The following is a 14,950-nucleotide window of genomic DNA, read 5'->3' as shown; positions in this document are numbered from 1 at the left end:
TGGCCTCCAGTCTGCTCCCTGATGAAACAGGATATCTCAGCTGGCACGCAGCTGAGAAGGGGGCTCCGAGCTGGGCTCAGGGTGCCCCTGTGGGTGGTGGCACGGGGCTGCCCGCCTCAAGGCCGTGCACGTGAATGGGGAAGCAGCCCGAAGAGGGCAGGCGTGGCCACCACCACCACCGAGGGCAGCACCCGCTCCACACTCAGCGCCCCCAGCCCACCCGCCCCTCCAGCCCACCGGAGAGGCAGCGTGGGGTAGTGGATAAGGGTGCAGACTGACCCTCTCTGGACCTCAGGTTCTTCTCCAGTAAAAGGGAACAGCCAGTGCTTTTCCCTGGGGAGGCTGGGAGGCCTGGCTGCTGTCGTTGCTACTGTCCACCAAGTGGCTGTGTGCCCCGGCCCGGCCAGAGTGGGAAAGCTTTCAGAATCCACGGCCGGCTGACCAGCCACGGCCTCAGCGCAGTGCCAGGGCCGCCGGCCTGCCTGCAACCTCCCAGCAAGCCCGGGAGTGGGCTCTGCCCACTGACTTCCACAGTGGGGCCTGGGGGCCCCACAGAAGCTAGGCAGACTCCAGGGCCAGATCAGGGCCCACCCCAAGAAAGGAAGGGTTCAGGCTAAAAAGAAAGCACATTTGTGACATATAGCACCCAAAGGCTTTTTGGCTCTCCCACACGGGGCCACAGTGGGGTCCTAACAACAAGAACAGTGTCACCAGCGCCCACCGCATACCAGGCGCTTGCGCGCACCTGCCTGAGACACCGCGTTTGACCCCACAACCCAGGAGTGGGCCTGGGATCACTCCCATCCTACATGGGAAACAGCGGGGCCCAGGGAAGTGAGTGGCTCAGCCAACCGAGGTCCCCGGGCAGCAGCAGAGGCGTGAGGGCAGAGGCCAGGACCCACGTTGTCCAGCGCTGCCCAGGCTCCCAGGACACCCCAGCAGTACTGCCCACACACTGAGTCAGGTCTCCGTACCTCTCTCCTCTGCGGCCCCCTGAAGGTCTTTCCCGGGCGGTCCTACTTGGGAACTGGGAGCGGGCGGCCTCTTCTCTGTGTAGGGCTTCTGGGAACCCTCCAGGGAGCTGGCAGGCTCATTGAAGAGGTCCTGCGTCGAGCTGGAGTCCGAGAGCGCCACGGCCGTGCTCTCTTGGCTGCGCTCTGGGGAGAGAAGGACAGAGGCGGCAGCGTGAACCCTGGCACCTGGGGAACAGAGGGGCCTCCCACGGAGCCTCTCGGCCAGAGGCCTGGCCACTGCCCCGTGCACAGCCACTCTGACACTGCCTGGCCCGCCTGTCCTGGAGGCCACCGAGTCACTCACCAGAGGCACCAATTTCCCGGGGTTTCCCCCAAGAGTGGTGCTCTGGTAAGTGTTTGACAATTGACTCTCAGGAGGGAAAAGCCTTCGTTTGTAGCATTTACTGATTTCTGTGGTGTAAATACTCCCACCATGGCCAATTCCGAGGTACCAACGTGATGTATCTGAATGCAGGGTTGGGAAGAGATGCACAGTAGTGATTATACACCACCGCACAGTATTCCTACCGCAACAGGCACACGTAACCGCGATGGGGAAGAACTCAGCCAACACTTTTACCCAGTCTCTGAAGGCCACGTGTGGTGGGTCTGCAGTGACAGTACAGATCACTGGGACTTGCAGACCCCAGGTTGAGGGCGCCCCCTGGGCTCCTCTCCACAGCCTCCCAGCTGCTCCTGAGAAAGATGGGGGCGGGGCAGGAGAGATTGGGGGACATCTTTCTGGGGTGCAGGCTGCTGTGGGAAGGGTGTGAAGCCCTGGCTGGACCTTTCTCCCCGACAGAGCAAGCCAAAGCCAACAGGGAAGGGGCAGCAAGCCCGGTGATAGCCCTGTCGCCTCCAGGGCACAGGTGAAGACCCACAGGAAGCACCTGCAGGGAATCGCCCAGGGCCTGAACACTCCCACCAAGACACAGGGACCCGGCTGGCCAGGTCTGAGGCTGCACGCAGACAACAGAGGACCAGCTGAGCCCCAAGCCCGGGCTGGCAGGCACGGACTCACAGCCAAGCACTCTGCCACAGGAAGAGGGGCGAGGACATAGAGAGACCCACCTGAGGGGCACACAGAGGGCCTGAAGCAAGCAGAAGGTGGAAACAGACGCTGAGAAAACCTTCCAGCAAACCACTCCACCCTGAGCACAAGGCAGCATTGGGGGAACTGGAGGCTGGGGGTGGGGTGCACCAAGGGAACCACAGCAACAGCAAGACCCAACCCTGCTCAGCTTCCACCTCGTCAGCCTCACTTCCCCACCTGACGCCTGGGAGCTTAAGAGTGAAGCCCATTCCAGGCATGAATATCAGTTATTTCAACCTCTTCTGTCCTACACACGCTATCTCGAGTTCAATATAAAAAGTATAAGACACACACACACGCAAAAGCAGAAAAGAACATTGTCAAGAGACAAAAAGATCAACAGAACTGGGCTCAGAGGTGACCCTCCCCTCTCTTCTTTGTATTTACCTTCTCTAAACTATTACTAACTCCTGATGAAAGCGAAACCAGCAGCCATGCATCGTGGACTGGCAGCACATGTAAGAATGAAATGAACAAGAGCAGCAGCCTGAGAGGAGGGAGGTTCACGCTGCTGCACGTGAAGCAGGATCATGTCCTCCAAGCGCAGACTGTGATCACCTGCAGATGTATTTTCTTAACCCTAATGCAGGCAGTACATTATTTTTTAAAGAGTTATAAATAAACCAATAGTAGAGATAAAAGGCAACCCATTAAAAAATAGCACTTAGTTTTTGTCTTGAACTTTGTGTACTTGAAGGTGAAGCTCACTAGTCACGTGACCTTGAATAAGTAAGGCCCTTTCCCCACCTCTGAGTTGCAGCCACGTATCATCTCAGGGGAGCTGGTGCCATGGGGCCTTCTGGGGTCTGGCCCTCAACCCTTGCTCAGCTGCTGGAGAGCCTAGACGCCCAGTAGGCCGTGCCCTGGGGCCACCAGCAGGACAGCAGGAGCTGCTTAGCAGGCAAACTCACAACAGAATGGGAAACTGTTCTGGCAAAGTCGAGAGCCTGGACTCTGGGAGACCCTGGCCTCCTGAGTCCAGGTCCTGCTCTGTCACTTACTGGGTCGGACAGCCTAGGCGGTTGCCATAATTTCTTTACACTTGTTTCCCGACGTGTAGAACTGTCATAATACATGTGCCCACTTCATGGGGCTGTTATGAGGATTAAAGTGCCTGATACACTGTGAATGTTCACGAAATGTCAGCTCAACTATCACCAGTATGACCTCAGAGAACCCGGACCATCTCATCTCTAATGTCTCAGATGTGACACACAAGGGTTTAGTCCTAAAGGCCACACTGGACGCAGGGCCTGTCGACAGGGTGCTGACCACTCCTTACACTGACTGGGCAGCACTGTCCCAGGTGGGCCGGGCAGCACACAGGACACCAAGAATCAGGCCTGTGCTTCCAACGGCAGCTCTGGGGCTCCACCTCTCTACCCACGTCTGACTGATGACCAGGCTTTGGGGACAGTGACCTTTCAGGCAGCTCCATAGCTGCCTCTGCATGTCCACTGCCCAGTAAGTGCAGGGCATCAGCATCTCACTTCGGGGGGGCAGGGACCTGCTCGGCGAGGGGCTCTCCCCTGACTGCAAGGCAGACCCCAAGCTCCATAAGCCCCATATGGGGGTGATGGGCAGTGTGAAGGCATCGCTTCTCCAGGGCTGGCAGCCGACCCTCTGGGCTCCGGGAGCCCCAGACCTGCACTCCAATCCCAGAGCTGCCACTTGGGCTGCTCGAGGACTCCGTGTCATGGTCTTTAACATGTTTGTCACTGCCCACCCCTCCACCACCACCACCACTGCCCCCAACACATACACAGGATTCCCACAGGGGCCCGCTTGGTTCCTGGCACACTGGAGTGACGCCCACCAACCCACCCGGCCCTCAGCCCCACCTCCGGCCCTGACAAAGGACTCAGGCTCGTGGTTAAGTGGTCCTGGCAATCAGCCGATGGGCGCTCCCCTGCCAGTACCCAAGCAGCCGCAGGCGCCGCAGGGCTGGGCAGCACGGCCTGCAGCAGGCAGGCATCCAGGAGGCAGCACAGCGGGAGGACTGACTGAGAGCCGGCATGAGGCTGATGGGGCACGAGCTCACAAGTTGTTGGGCTTTGGGCCTGAAGGAACTGCTCATTTGGTGGAACCCGTTGTGATCATCATGAAAACCAAGGATCAGCTTAAACAAACGTTCGGATATTTCCTACCAATGCGCTAATGTCCTGGCAGCGCTGCCCGGTGAGGGTGAGGGAGGGTGGTGTGGGCAGGACGGCGGTACCCGCTCCCCGGGGAATGACAGGTAGAGGAGCCTCAGCTGAGCCTCCTTTAAAACTGCACCTGCAGCCACCACAGAGCAGGACACGTGTCAGCCAGGGAGCCAGCGGGGATGGGGCTGCGACCACGCTTCCCTGACCCCTCAGACACGTGGGTGAAAACGTAGGACGCTGACCCTGACAGGGCAGAGAGCAGCATCAGCTGGCACGACGCGTGTGGTCCCTCCCAGGGTGATCGCGGGCACTCACGGAGCCCTGAGGAAGGTCAGAGTTCAGCAGGAACATGTAAAGGGCCGGGAAATCCCCAGGGGCCACCACATCACGCAGCACCCCCTGCAGCTTGGGGGAGGCAAGGGTCTGTGAAGCAAGAGGGTGGGGAATGCTCATGCCTGGGAAACAGAGGATAAGTGTGTCGCTGCAAAGACAGACACCAACGGGGACTCAGGAGGCCCGGGGCTAAGTATCTCCAATCCTCTCGGGTCTTGTGTGTCAGAGAGGGTCGGCACGAGACTGCTGAAAATGATCCTAATTTTAAATACTAAGAAGCAAGTGAGGCCCCACGTGGGGGCCTGTGGGGGGGCTGCACTGGGGCTTTCCGGGCCCCTGGTCCTAAGGCAGAGCCAGACTCAGCTGAAGAGCCGGCGACCCGCAGGGCTGGGCGGGAGGGCCTTCCCAGGAAAGGCACACAGGTGGGTGGACCCTGGGGACCACCCACCGCCCAAGCTCCCGACTTCCTTAGTGGGCTGCCTAGAGGCCGGCAGGAAAGAGAGCTGGCACCGGGGTGGAGGGCCGGCTACACAGGCAGCCCTACACTCCTTCCAGGGCGCTTTTTTAGAACCTGTCCACACAGAACCTGCTCACACTAATACATACGTGAGGTAGGGTTATAAATATGTCACTCTTACTGTTAATCACCCAAGAGGTTCACTTCCACTCCCCTGGGCCGCCGCAGCCCTCCCTCTGAACCTAAGAGAGACGTGCATCTGTCGACCTGCTTTCTCAGCCCGGGCACCCCCACCACCACCTCCGGGGGACCCACAGCCAGGGCAAGTGAACAGAGCTGGGGGCGCAGAGGGAAAGGGGTCTGGCCTGGTGACACAAGCCCCTGTCCCACCGGGGCTTTCTTTATGTGGGTTTGACTCAGTTCACATCCCTTGAACATTCTCAGGATTTGCAGGCCAGCCTGAAAGAGCTCTTTGGTTACAAGACCCACGTTCCCTGCTGTGTTTTCTCCATTTGCTCTGGCAGGAAGGCTAGAAACGGCCACAGCCAGCTAGTCCATTAGCTCGGCTATATGAAAGCTCAAGGAAAAAGATGCATGCTGGTGTGATCAAAACTGCAGCAACTCTGGCTGCTGAGCCCTGAAAACATCACCAATTTTCTGCTGACCAGAAAACAACTGGTTTCTAAGAACTGCAAACTTGGGTGGAATCAATATTTTGAGAAATCTTTCAACCGGGCAAAACCTGCCCCAGTCGGGCCCTGATGACCGCCAGGAAGGGACTTGTCCTCCGGGAGTAGGGCTGGGGTGTGGGATGGGTGCCCTCCTGCAGGCCAAGGAGACTGGACAGACCTCCTCTCCAAGAGAAGAGACACCAGAAACCCACCCCACCCACCCCCAGAGACGTAGCAGTGGAGCCAGGCCCCCAATCCTCAGAGTGGGGAGAAGGGACTTCCCTGGTGGCGCAGTGGTTAAGAATCCGCCTGCCAATGCAGGGGACATGGGCTCAATCCCTGCTCCGGAAAGCTCCCACACGCCACGGAGCAGCTAAGCCCGCGAGCCACAACTACTGAAGCCCGTGCGCCCTAGGGCCCGCGTGCTGCAACTACGGAACCCATGTGCCGCAACTATTGAGGCCTGCGAGCCTAGAGCCCGTGCTCCGCAACAAGAGAAGCCACTGCAATGAGAAGCCCACGCACTGCAACGAAGAGTAGCCCCCGCTCGCCACAACTAGAGAAAGCCCACATGTAGCAACAAAGACCCAACACGGCCAAAATTAAATTAAAAAGAAAATTAAAAAAAAAATTTTAAAGAATGGGGAGGGGACTTCCCTGGTGGTGCAGTGGTTAAGAATCCGCCTGCCAATGCAAGGGACACGGGTTCAAGCCCTGCTCCGGGAAGATCCCACATGCCACGGAGCAACTAAGCTCCTGTGCCACAACTACTGAGCCTGCGCTCTAGAGCCCACGAGCCACAACTACTGAAGCCTGTGCGCCTAGAGCCCACGAGCCACAACAACTGAAGCCTGTGCGCCTAGAACCTGTGCTCCGCAACGAGAAGCCACCGCAATGAGAAGCCCACGCACTGCAACGAACAGTAGACCCCGCTTGCCACAACTAGAGAAAGCCCGCGCACAGCAATGAAGACCCAATGCAGCCAAATAAATAAATAAACAAACAAACAAACAAATAAAAAGAATGGGGAGAAGACCTGGCCTCACGGTGTGCCCCTTGCCCTGAGCCCTCACCATGCACCACCCTGCTCCCCGAGCCGGCAAGGCACTGACCAGGGAGGCCTCGGGCAGCCCTGTTTTCCTAACGGCAGGCAGGTGGGCAGCTGCCTCTCGACCCTGATACCAGGGGAGGCAGAGCATGTCAGGTGAGAGCAGCACCCCACAGCTACCTGGAGGGGTTCCCAGGAAGGCTCTTCCAACAGAGGATGACTGGGAACCTGCCTTTCTCAGAGCCAGAGAGAGAGAGAGGGAGACACCACAACCACGCCACTCCCCTGTGGCCTTTGGGCCCTGCTGCTTCCCAAGCTCGCTCCCTCAAGGTCTCTCTTCCACCCACCCGGTCACCTCAGTGTCCAAATGCCACAGGACTCTCCAACCTCCGTGTCTTTGCTCCCATGGCCCCTCACCCGAAATGGCCCTGCAGCTCTCTCTGGAGGCCCACCTCCTCCAGGAAGTCCCCCCGATCCACCAAACCCCAGAGCCAGCTCATGGCACTCCCTCAGGACACCAAGCACTGCCCCAGGGACACAGACCCAACTGAGATCTCATCTCGGCTCTCCCCACGGCGCCCTCTCCTAGGCCCAGCACACAGCAGACGCTAACAGATGCCATGACCAGCTACGGCCCAAAGACGTTTTTAAAAGGTGAGAATGAGGGAGAAGAGGACAGAGAAGGTGATGGGCTCTGCCCTCTGCCAGCCTCCCTCCTTAGCCCGACACCAGTCCCACCTTGTGGGGACTCGCAGGACCACCTGGGCTCCATGAGGAGAAGGTCTATGTGCAGGATAAGCCCAGTGTAGGCTTGTCCCCTCGGCCAGGCCGAGGACACCACGGCTGCAGAGCGCACGGTGAGCATTTTTACACCCTTGTCCTTGTAAAGAACACCTTGTATCTTATAGTCTGTTGCCTTTGCTACCCTTTTAAGCAAGAAAGAATAAAGCAACGGAAACACAGACTGAGCTGCCTGCAGGACAGGCGGGCGGGCGGGCAGTGCGGGGAGGCCACTGCTGCATGTGCATCTGGCCAGAACCGGGATGATGGGCCGGGGCAGAAGCCAAGCACATCAAACACACACTCTCCAAACCACAGGACAGCAATACAGAGGTGCTCCCGGCCACCGGGAAGCAGGGAGCCGGACTGAGGGTCAGCATGCGGCCAGCTCGGTCCCTGAAGCGAGCTGTGACAGCACAAGCAGAGGACAGCCTGGAGAACAGTGGTCAGGGTTAGGGGCAGCACGGGCAATATTGGTGGAGGCAGCGTGGGCGAGTGGGCGAGGACGAGCACAGATGGGACATGACACAGACGGTGACGGTGACGGCATGGCAGGTGAGGATGGATGGTCGTGAGGGAGCTTGACACAGGCACGCTGGGCTGCCCCAAAGACCCCCACGGCCCACACCTGCCCCTGGGGCTCAGGGCAGCCATGGTTCACGCTGTAAAGGGGGCCACACAGGCACCCTGCACCCACCCCAGCCCCTGTGGCTCCCGTTTGCCTGACCCCGGCTTGCCCTCCCCTCCCCGACAGTGACCTCCAACACACCCCTCAGATCTTGGCTAAGCTTCCCCCTCAGGAAGGCTTCCCACCCACCAGGAGACCAGGACAGGTCTCTATGGGACCCTCCGCTGTTCACGGATTCACACCTGCTCCTGTACCAAGCACCCGCAGCAGGGCAGAGCCCAGGGCTGTGCCATGTACCTGGCACAGGGCCGCAGGACGGGCGGGGCCTTGGGCAGGCTGGAGAGCCCCACCCTGAGGCCCCCTCCGGCTCTGGCTCCGACATTCCAAAGTGATGTGGAGCACAACAGCCAGACAGTGAGGGTCCTGGCCAGTCCAAGCCAGGGCCCAGGCTGTTCTATAAGGGTCCCGCTCCCTGGGCCCTGCCACCAGGGAACTTCCAACAGGGAGACGCACAGATCCAGTGCCTTCCAGGCTGTGGGGACCTCCCCAGTGTGGCCTCCCCACTGGCCCAGGGCGGGTTGGGGAGGACACTGAGACCCCAGGTGCCCTTGGCTCCACCCCAACTAGCCCCACAGCCTCCTGCCCTCAGCTCACTCCCTCATGGGGAACAGGACACATGGCCAAGCCCGCCGGGCGACCGTGAGGATGGGTACCTGCTACCACTCCCAGGACCCAGCCTGGAGCCCCACGCGGATCGAGTACACACGGCTTCGTGGTGGGGTGCCCATGCACACACACGCACATATACGCACACACGCGCACACTGCACATCGCATGTGGGGAGGAGCACAGAGCTTGTTTGGGAACCTCATCACACTGTGGTCGAGCCTGTGTGAGCGGTGATCTCTGAAAGCCCCCCTGAAGGTCCCAACATGCTCCAACGTGGAAGATTTCAGCGCTGCGGGCGAATCCCAAGACGGATGGAAGGAAGAGGTGAGGCAGGCAGGGCTGCCGGGAGCGGAGGTCCTGCTCTGTCTCTGTCTCCATCCCTCTCAGCCCAACCAGGGCCCCTCAGGTCAGCCGTGGGCGCCTCCAGCCGCCCGAGGGCCAGTTCCAAGGACTTCTCCCCAGGGCCGCAGACGGGCTGCAGGAAGCTCCCCACCCTGGTGTGGGGGCCTCAAGCGTGCAGGTGGGGCCGGTTCAGAGAGCACCCTGGGGCCTCCTATGCTAAGTAATTACTAAGACAATGAATAACTGTCAAGCTCCCTACATAGGCCGCAGCCATCTTCCTAAATCTCTCCTCAATCTCTCTCCAGGTCAGAACTGAGCCCGGCTGGCTCCTGGTGGTGAAGCAGAGGCGTCCTCAAGTGCAGTGCGGCCCTGAGGCTGGGTCTCCTCACCACACCCCAGGGAGGGCCTGGCACTTGGCTGCCCGTCCAGCGGGTGGCAAGTTAGCCTGATGGACCCTGTGGTGCAGGGGACCAGGGCCCCTCGGGGGCCGACTTCAGAGGACGCCACCTGCCCCTCTTCTGAGGCCGTGCCACAGCTGGAGGGTCAGGGCACAAAGTCAGGGTGACTGACCCCACACCTGAGCTCCCCCGGCTGAGCAGTGGCGCCCGGGGCCCCTGCCAGCTCCGACGACAGGGGTGCCTGCGTCTAGGAGGCGGCTGTGACCCGCAGGCACCCTCGCTTAACACCCACGAGGAGAACGTCACCCCCGTCCCACGGGTGCGGAAGCTGTGGCTCAGAGAAGTGAAATCCTTGCCGAGGGCAGAGCTGGTGGAGGGGGCAAGGTGGCTCTGCCCTGGCCACCCCGTCTGACCTCGAGCAGGGCCCCAGCCTCTGCACACTCATCTGCACCAGGGCTGGGGGCATGCGCCATCCTCCTCGCCAGGCAGGGGCTCCACGCTGGCCCCCGATCTCCCGTATCAGGAGACCCCAGGCTGGTCATGGGAGGTAGGAGCTGAGGTGGCTGGTGCAGACAGACCCTGGAGGCTCCAGCACGTCCCCCGGCATCAGCAGCCTGCTGCTTCTGCCCTAGCCAGGGCCTTGCCCGGCAGCCAGCAAGGCTGCCCTAGGGCCACTCCAACGTTCCAAGACCACAGCTAGCTCAGGGCCCCAAACATTCTCGTGCTGTGGACGCCGCTTTCTCTCTGAGGTGAGGGCTGAGAGTTCTAGCGGCACTGTAGATAGGCCTGGCCAGCGCAGGGCTTCCCGGCACAACCAGCTGGGGCTGGCCACAGCGAGCCATGGGAGCTCAGAGGCTCCATGTCATTGACAAGAATCACTTTGCATAGAAAGTTTTTACAACCATTCAAGAACGCACAACCACTGAAATAATATCTGAGCGTATCTGTGTGGCTCCCCCTACAAGCTTGCAGAACCAGGTGCCCAGGACATGTTACACCGGCACCTGTCCCCAGTGCTCTGCTCCCCACGGCTCCACACACACACAGGTGTGCCAGCGTGGGACACCCTGAGAGGCATTCCTCCCTCCTGAGGCTGGCCTGGTGCCAATTCCTCCAGGACGTACCTGGCAGAATGGAATTCCCAAGCAAGGACTTATTTCCAGTGTTTTCTCAATATTCTCAAGAGTAAAAGGAGAGAACAGGGTTTAACTTGAGGTGAGTGAGACCTGGAAGGTCCCTGTTTCAGGAATGTCTGCGGTATCACAGCGGGAAGATCAGGCCAGCCAGCTCCCGGGTCCATGCTCCCTGCTCTGGGGTGGGCAGGGAGGTGATAGACACACAGCACACGCTCAGACCTGCACACGCTCAGACCACAGCCCCTCCACACACACCACAGGCCACCCTGAACCCTGGAGGGGACACCGCCAGCATCCTCTCCTCTTGGGTCACAAACCACACCCCGAGGAGTCTAGTTTGCCACCTTGCCCCCCTCCACCAGCTCTGCCCTGGCCCTGCTCCCAAGCCCTGCTCTCCAGGGGCTGTGCACTGGGTCCTGCTGAGCTGAGCGACGTGGGAGAGAGGGCCTGCGTGGCCTTCAGCACTGTCACTGCCCCCAGGGTTCCACTTAGTGGCCCCCAAGGCCCACTAGTTGGCCCGGTGCCGTGCAGGTGAGGGGAACATGAAGAAACTGAGCTGCGAGGCCGGCATGCAAGCCTCCGGTGTTAGTAAGGATGTGGGTGACCGACCACCACCTGCCCGTCCCACGTGGGGAGCCAGCTGACCCCACCACCAACCCGTCTGGATTCCCAGGGTGACAGACTCAGAGTCACGGCCCTCCCCAATCATCAGAAGGACGTGCCGTAATAACGTGGGGGCCACTCGGGGCTGCCTGCAGACGCCAGCGGCCTCCCAACCGCCCTTTCACGTCCCCAGCTCACAGGTAGGAAATGCAGGCTCGCAAAGGCCTCCAGGTGGGCGGGGGCAGGTGGTGACCCTGAGCATGTCCGGGGAGCACAGGATCACCGTGAGTCCATGAGGTTAATGAACAGCCGCAACATTGCCCGTGTCACCCCAGACCCGGCACCCCCCTCACCAAAACAAAGCGGCTCATCACCCGAAGCACCCGCCCCCGTGATTGGCGTGCCGCCCTGGGCTGGCAGGAGGGAGAACAGGGACTGTACCGTCCGGCGTCGCCTGCTGGTGGGGTTTTTTACATTTGACGTAATCGTGGTCAATCGGAGTGGCTGTGTAAGGTGGGGATGTCAGACCTGGGCCAGAGGAGGAAGGGAGGGAGGCTCCGGGGCCCGGCAGTGTCCCAGCTGAAGAGTGGGAGTCCTCGTCCACCAGGCAGGCCTTCTCCCTGTGGACCAGAGGGTCAGGGCGCAGGTCAGAACCCCGCGGCCCACTGAAATGGGGCATGTGCCAGCCTGGATGGTGCCCTTCCCAGGGCAGGGGCCCCTGTTCCCAGCGCCTCTGGTGACACCCATCCCCTCTGGCATCCAGGGGCTGAAGGGGTGGCCCCACGGGCCCAGCCGGGAGCTGCCCACCCCTCACAGCTGCGCTTGCCGGCAGCTCACGTCTCACGCCCAGGAGACCCCTCCTCAGAAGCACCCGCCCAGCGCCCCTCCAGGCCGCGTCAGCGCCCTTCGTGTGACACCCACGGCCTGACACAATTCATCCCAATCAGTGTGTGGCCAAACATCTGGATTTACTGTGCACTCACACGTGTACAAGGGTATATGCTACAACAATGTTGAGAAAAGTTAAAAACACCTGAAACGTGCAAGGAAATGGCTATAGAGAGCAGGACGCACCTGTGCTCTGCAATAACACACACCCAGACAAGTGGGCACCATCTACAGAGTGGGTCCCAGACTCGCTGCTGGGAAAAAGCAAACTCTGCAACACCTCCAGGAGCTTGATTTTATAAAATAAAATAACCCCTATAACTGGACGTTTACGTGGAAGTGTGTGCAAATGCACAGAACATGATTTGGGAAACTCAACCGTGAACAGATGCTAACCCTGGGGGTGAGAAAGGATTTGTCACGTTTTAGTCCATACATTTATACATTACCAGAATTTTCTATAACTAGTATGTATTTGTGTATTATGTGTATAAGTTTTAAGTTTAAAAAAAGTTACAATCACAAAAAGGCCATATCACTGTGCCTTGGGGGCCCTGTATGACTACAGTCTCTGGGCACACCGTGTCCACCTGGTGACCGGCCGCACATGTGCCCACCTGTCCCATAGCTGACAGGCCCCGGGTGCAGGTCTCTCTAGCACTGGGCAGAGCCTGCACGGTGCCCAGCCAGGCAAGGGCCCAGGGATGAGGCAAGCTGAGCCAGAGCTCCAGGACGCGGATGCCGGGGTGACCCACAATCAAGGGGAGGCCCGGGGGTCTGGCCCAGGCCTGCCAAGGGAACCCCATCAGAGCTCCAGCGCCACGAGCTCTCTGGTGCTGCGAGAGGAGCCCCTGCCTCTCACACCCTCCCGGCCTCTTGGGAGAAGGGGCAGCAGCTCTCAGAGGGCCCCACCCCAGGGAGAGGCCCTGGCAGAGGGTGCCAGGGTAGGAGGCTGCCGCGTGCAGCATCCACACGGGCAGAGCTGTGCCGGGAGGGGGAGTGAGCTCCTCCAGGGACCGTCCAAGGATGAGGAGGTGATGGGCACGCACAAGCAGTCTCTCTGTCTCAGGTTCAACAGAAGGGTCTCGGCCCAGCCACTGGGAGCCTCGGGCCAGACCTGACTCTGTAGGCTCTGGGAGACTCAGCAGATCCCTCCCCACCCCAATGCCCACTGCCCAGCCGCCACCCAACCGCCGGGAGCACGTGCTACTCACTTTTCTGAGGCTTTGGGCGCGTTCTTCTCCTCGCCCCTGGCAAAGGGCCCTTCTGCAGCCTCCTTCATGAAGCTGACCAGTACCTCTGCACTGACCCCAGAGTCGGGCCTCCCCAGGAGCTTCAGGATGGATGCGTGGAGCCGGAAGTACACCTGGGACAAGGACGCGGGTGTGAGCAGCCCTCCCAGCTGCCGAGGTTTGCTGCCCACCCCCCGCCACCCCACCAGCTGTTAATCCAGCACAGCCTCCCACCCAGCACCCACACCCCCTCCTGGTACCCCGGAGAGTGGACAGCTCCTGCACACACATCTCCCCCGCACCATGGGCTCCCCAAGGCCACAAGTCGCGGGACTTCTGTCTGTGTCCCCACCCCAGAGCCGCCCTGCGGACAGAGGCGGGCAGGCAGTGCTGCAGCAGTGAGGCCTGGGCCTTCCCTCCTTTCCTCTGTCCTCACCACACTCGTCCCTTCACAAGCGTGAGGCCAGCGGCCCAGGCCCCCAGCCAGGAGAGCCCAGGGCACTTTACTGCCCCCAGGAAGTGTCACACACCACAAGTGACCAGGCCTGACCTTCCCACCCAGGTGTGGGTGCCACTTGGCTCCCACGGACAGCACAGTGGGCGACACGAAGGCTGCTGTGGCCACAGGTCCCGATTAACCAGCTTCTCCTCACCCAGAGGCAGTTCTAGACAGACAACAGCCAGGACCCACCCAGGTGAGGTGCCTGGTGGTCCAGCCCAGGCCACACTCTCAAGTGGGCACCCCGGACAGAGGAGCCCACACCCAGAGCCCCTCCACCTCCAGCCAACCCGTGGGCCCCAGAGAAACCGGCCCAGACAGTCCATTTTTAGATGCGGGGCACTCATATGTGCCCAGGTGGCCAAACTCAGGGGAAAGCCAAGTGTTTCACTGGCAAAGGTCATCCAAGCAGCAGGTGAAGTATTTTCAATGAAGACTCAACAACAGAGGGGAATTTTCACCAGGGTAAGGTTAAATTCTTAAAGAGGAATGCCATTTTTTTTTTTTTCTGTGGTATGCGGGCCTCTCACTGTTGTGGCCTCTCCCGTTGCGGAGCACAGGCTCTGGACGCGCAGGCTCAGCGGCCACGGCTCACAGGCCCAGCCGCTCCGTGGCATGTGGGATCCTCCCGGACTGGGGCACGAACCCGTGTCCCCTGCATCGGCAGGCGGACTCTCAACCACTGCGCCACCAGGGAAGCCCGGAATCCCATTTTTAAAGCAAGATGGACACATGGTCCAGCTGAGCACCTGCCCCCTGAGAGCCCGGGTGGTGTGCTGGGAGGGTGGCCTCAGCCCCTCATCCGGAAGGCCCTGGGCCCTGAAGGGCCAACATCCTGCCTGCTCACTGGTTCTATCAGACAGCAGCAGAGGCCAAAAGTCCAAGGAAGATACATGCAGGAAAAAAGAGAGCAGTCATTCTCCTGAGAGTGAGAGAGTCCAGGCTGAGTGTGCTGACTGCCCTCCCTCAGCGGCCTCAGGGCACGCCAGCCACTCCTCTGGGCGGCAGCCTTC

General features: G+C 60.3%; 1 protein-coding gene across 1 annotated transcript in view; it reads right to left on the bottom strand.

Moving 5' to 3' along the window:
* CABIN1 (calcineurin binding protein 1) overlaps nucleotides 1-14,950 on the bottom strand; it is a 97,950-nt gene that overhangs the window by 45,541 nt on the left and 37,459 nt on the right. Inside the window, 3 exon segments of the mRNA XM_060121434.1 lie at nucleotides 975-1,157; nucleotides 11,760-11,938; nucleotides 13,421-13,572. Coding sequence (XP_059977417.1) covers nucleotides 975-1,157; nucleotides 11,760-11,938; nucleotides 13,421-13,572 — 514 coding nt within the window.

The sequence above is a fragment of the Lagenorhynchus albirostris genome, chromosome 14 (genome assembly GCF_949774975.1).
Source record: "Lagenorhynchus albirostris chromosome 14, mLagAlb1.1, whole genome shotgun sequence".
Classification (NCBI taxonomy): domain Eukaryota; kingdom Metazoa; phylum Chordata; class Mammalia; order Artiodactyla; family Delphinidae; genus Lagenorhynchus; species Lagenorhynchus albirostris.
This window is presented reverse-complemented; position numbering and strand designations above follow the sequence as displayed.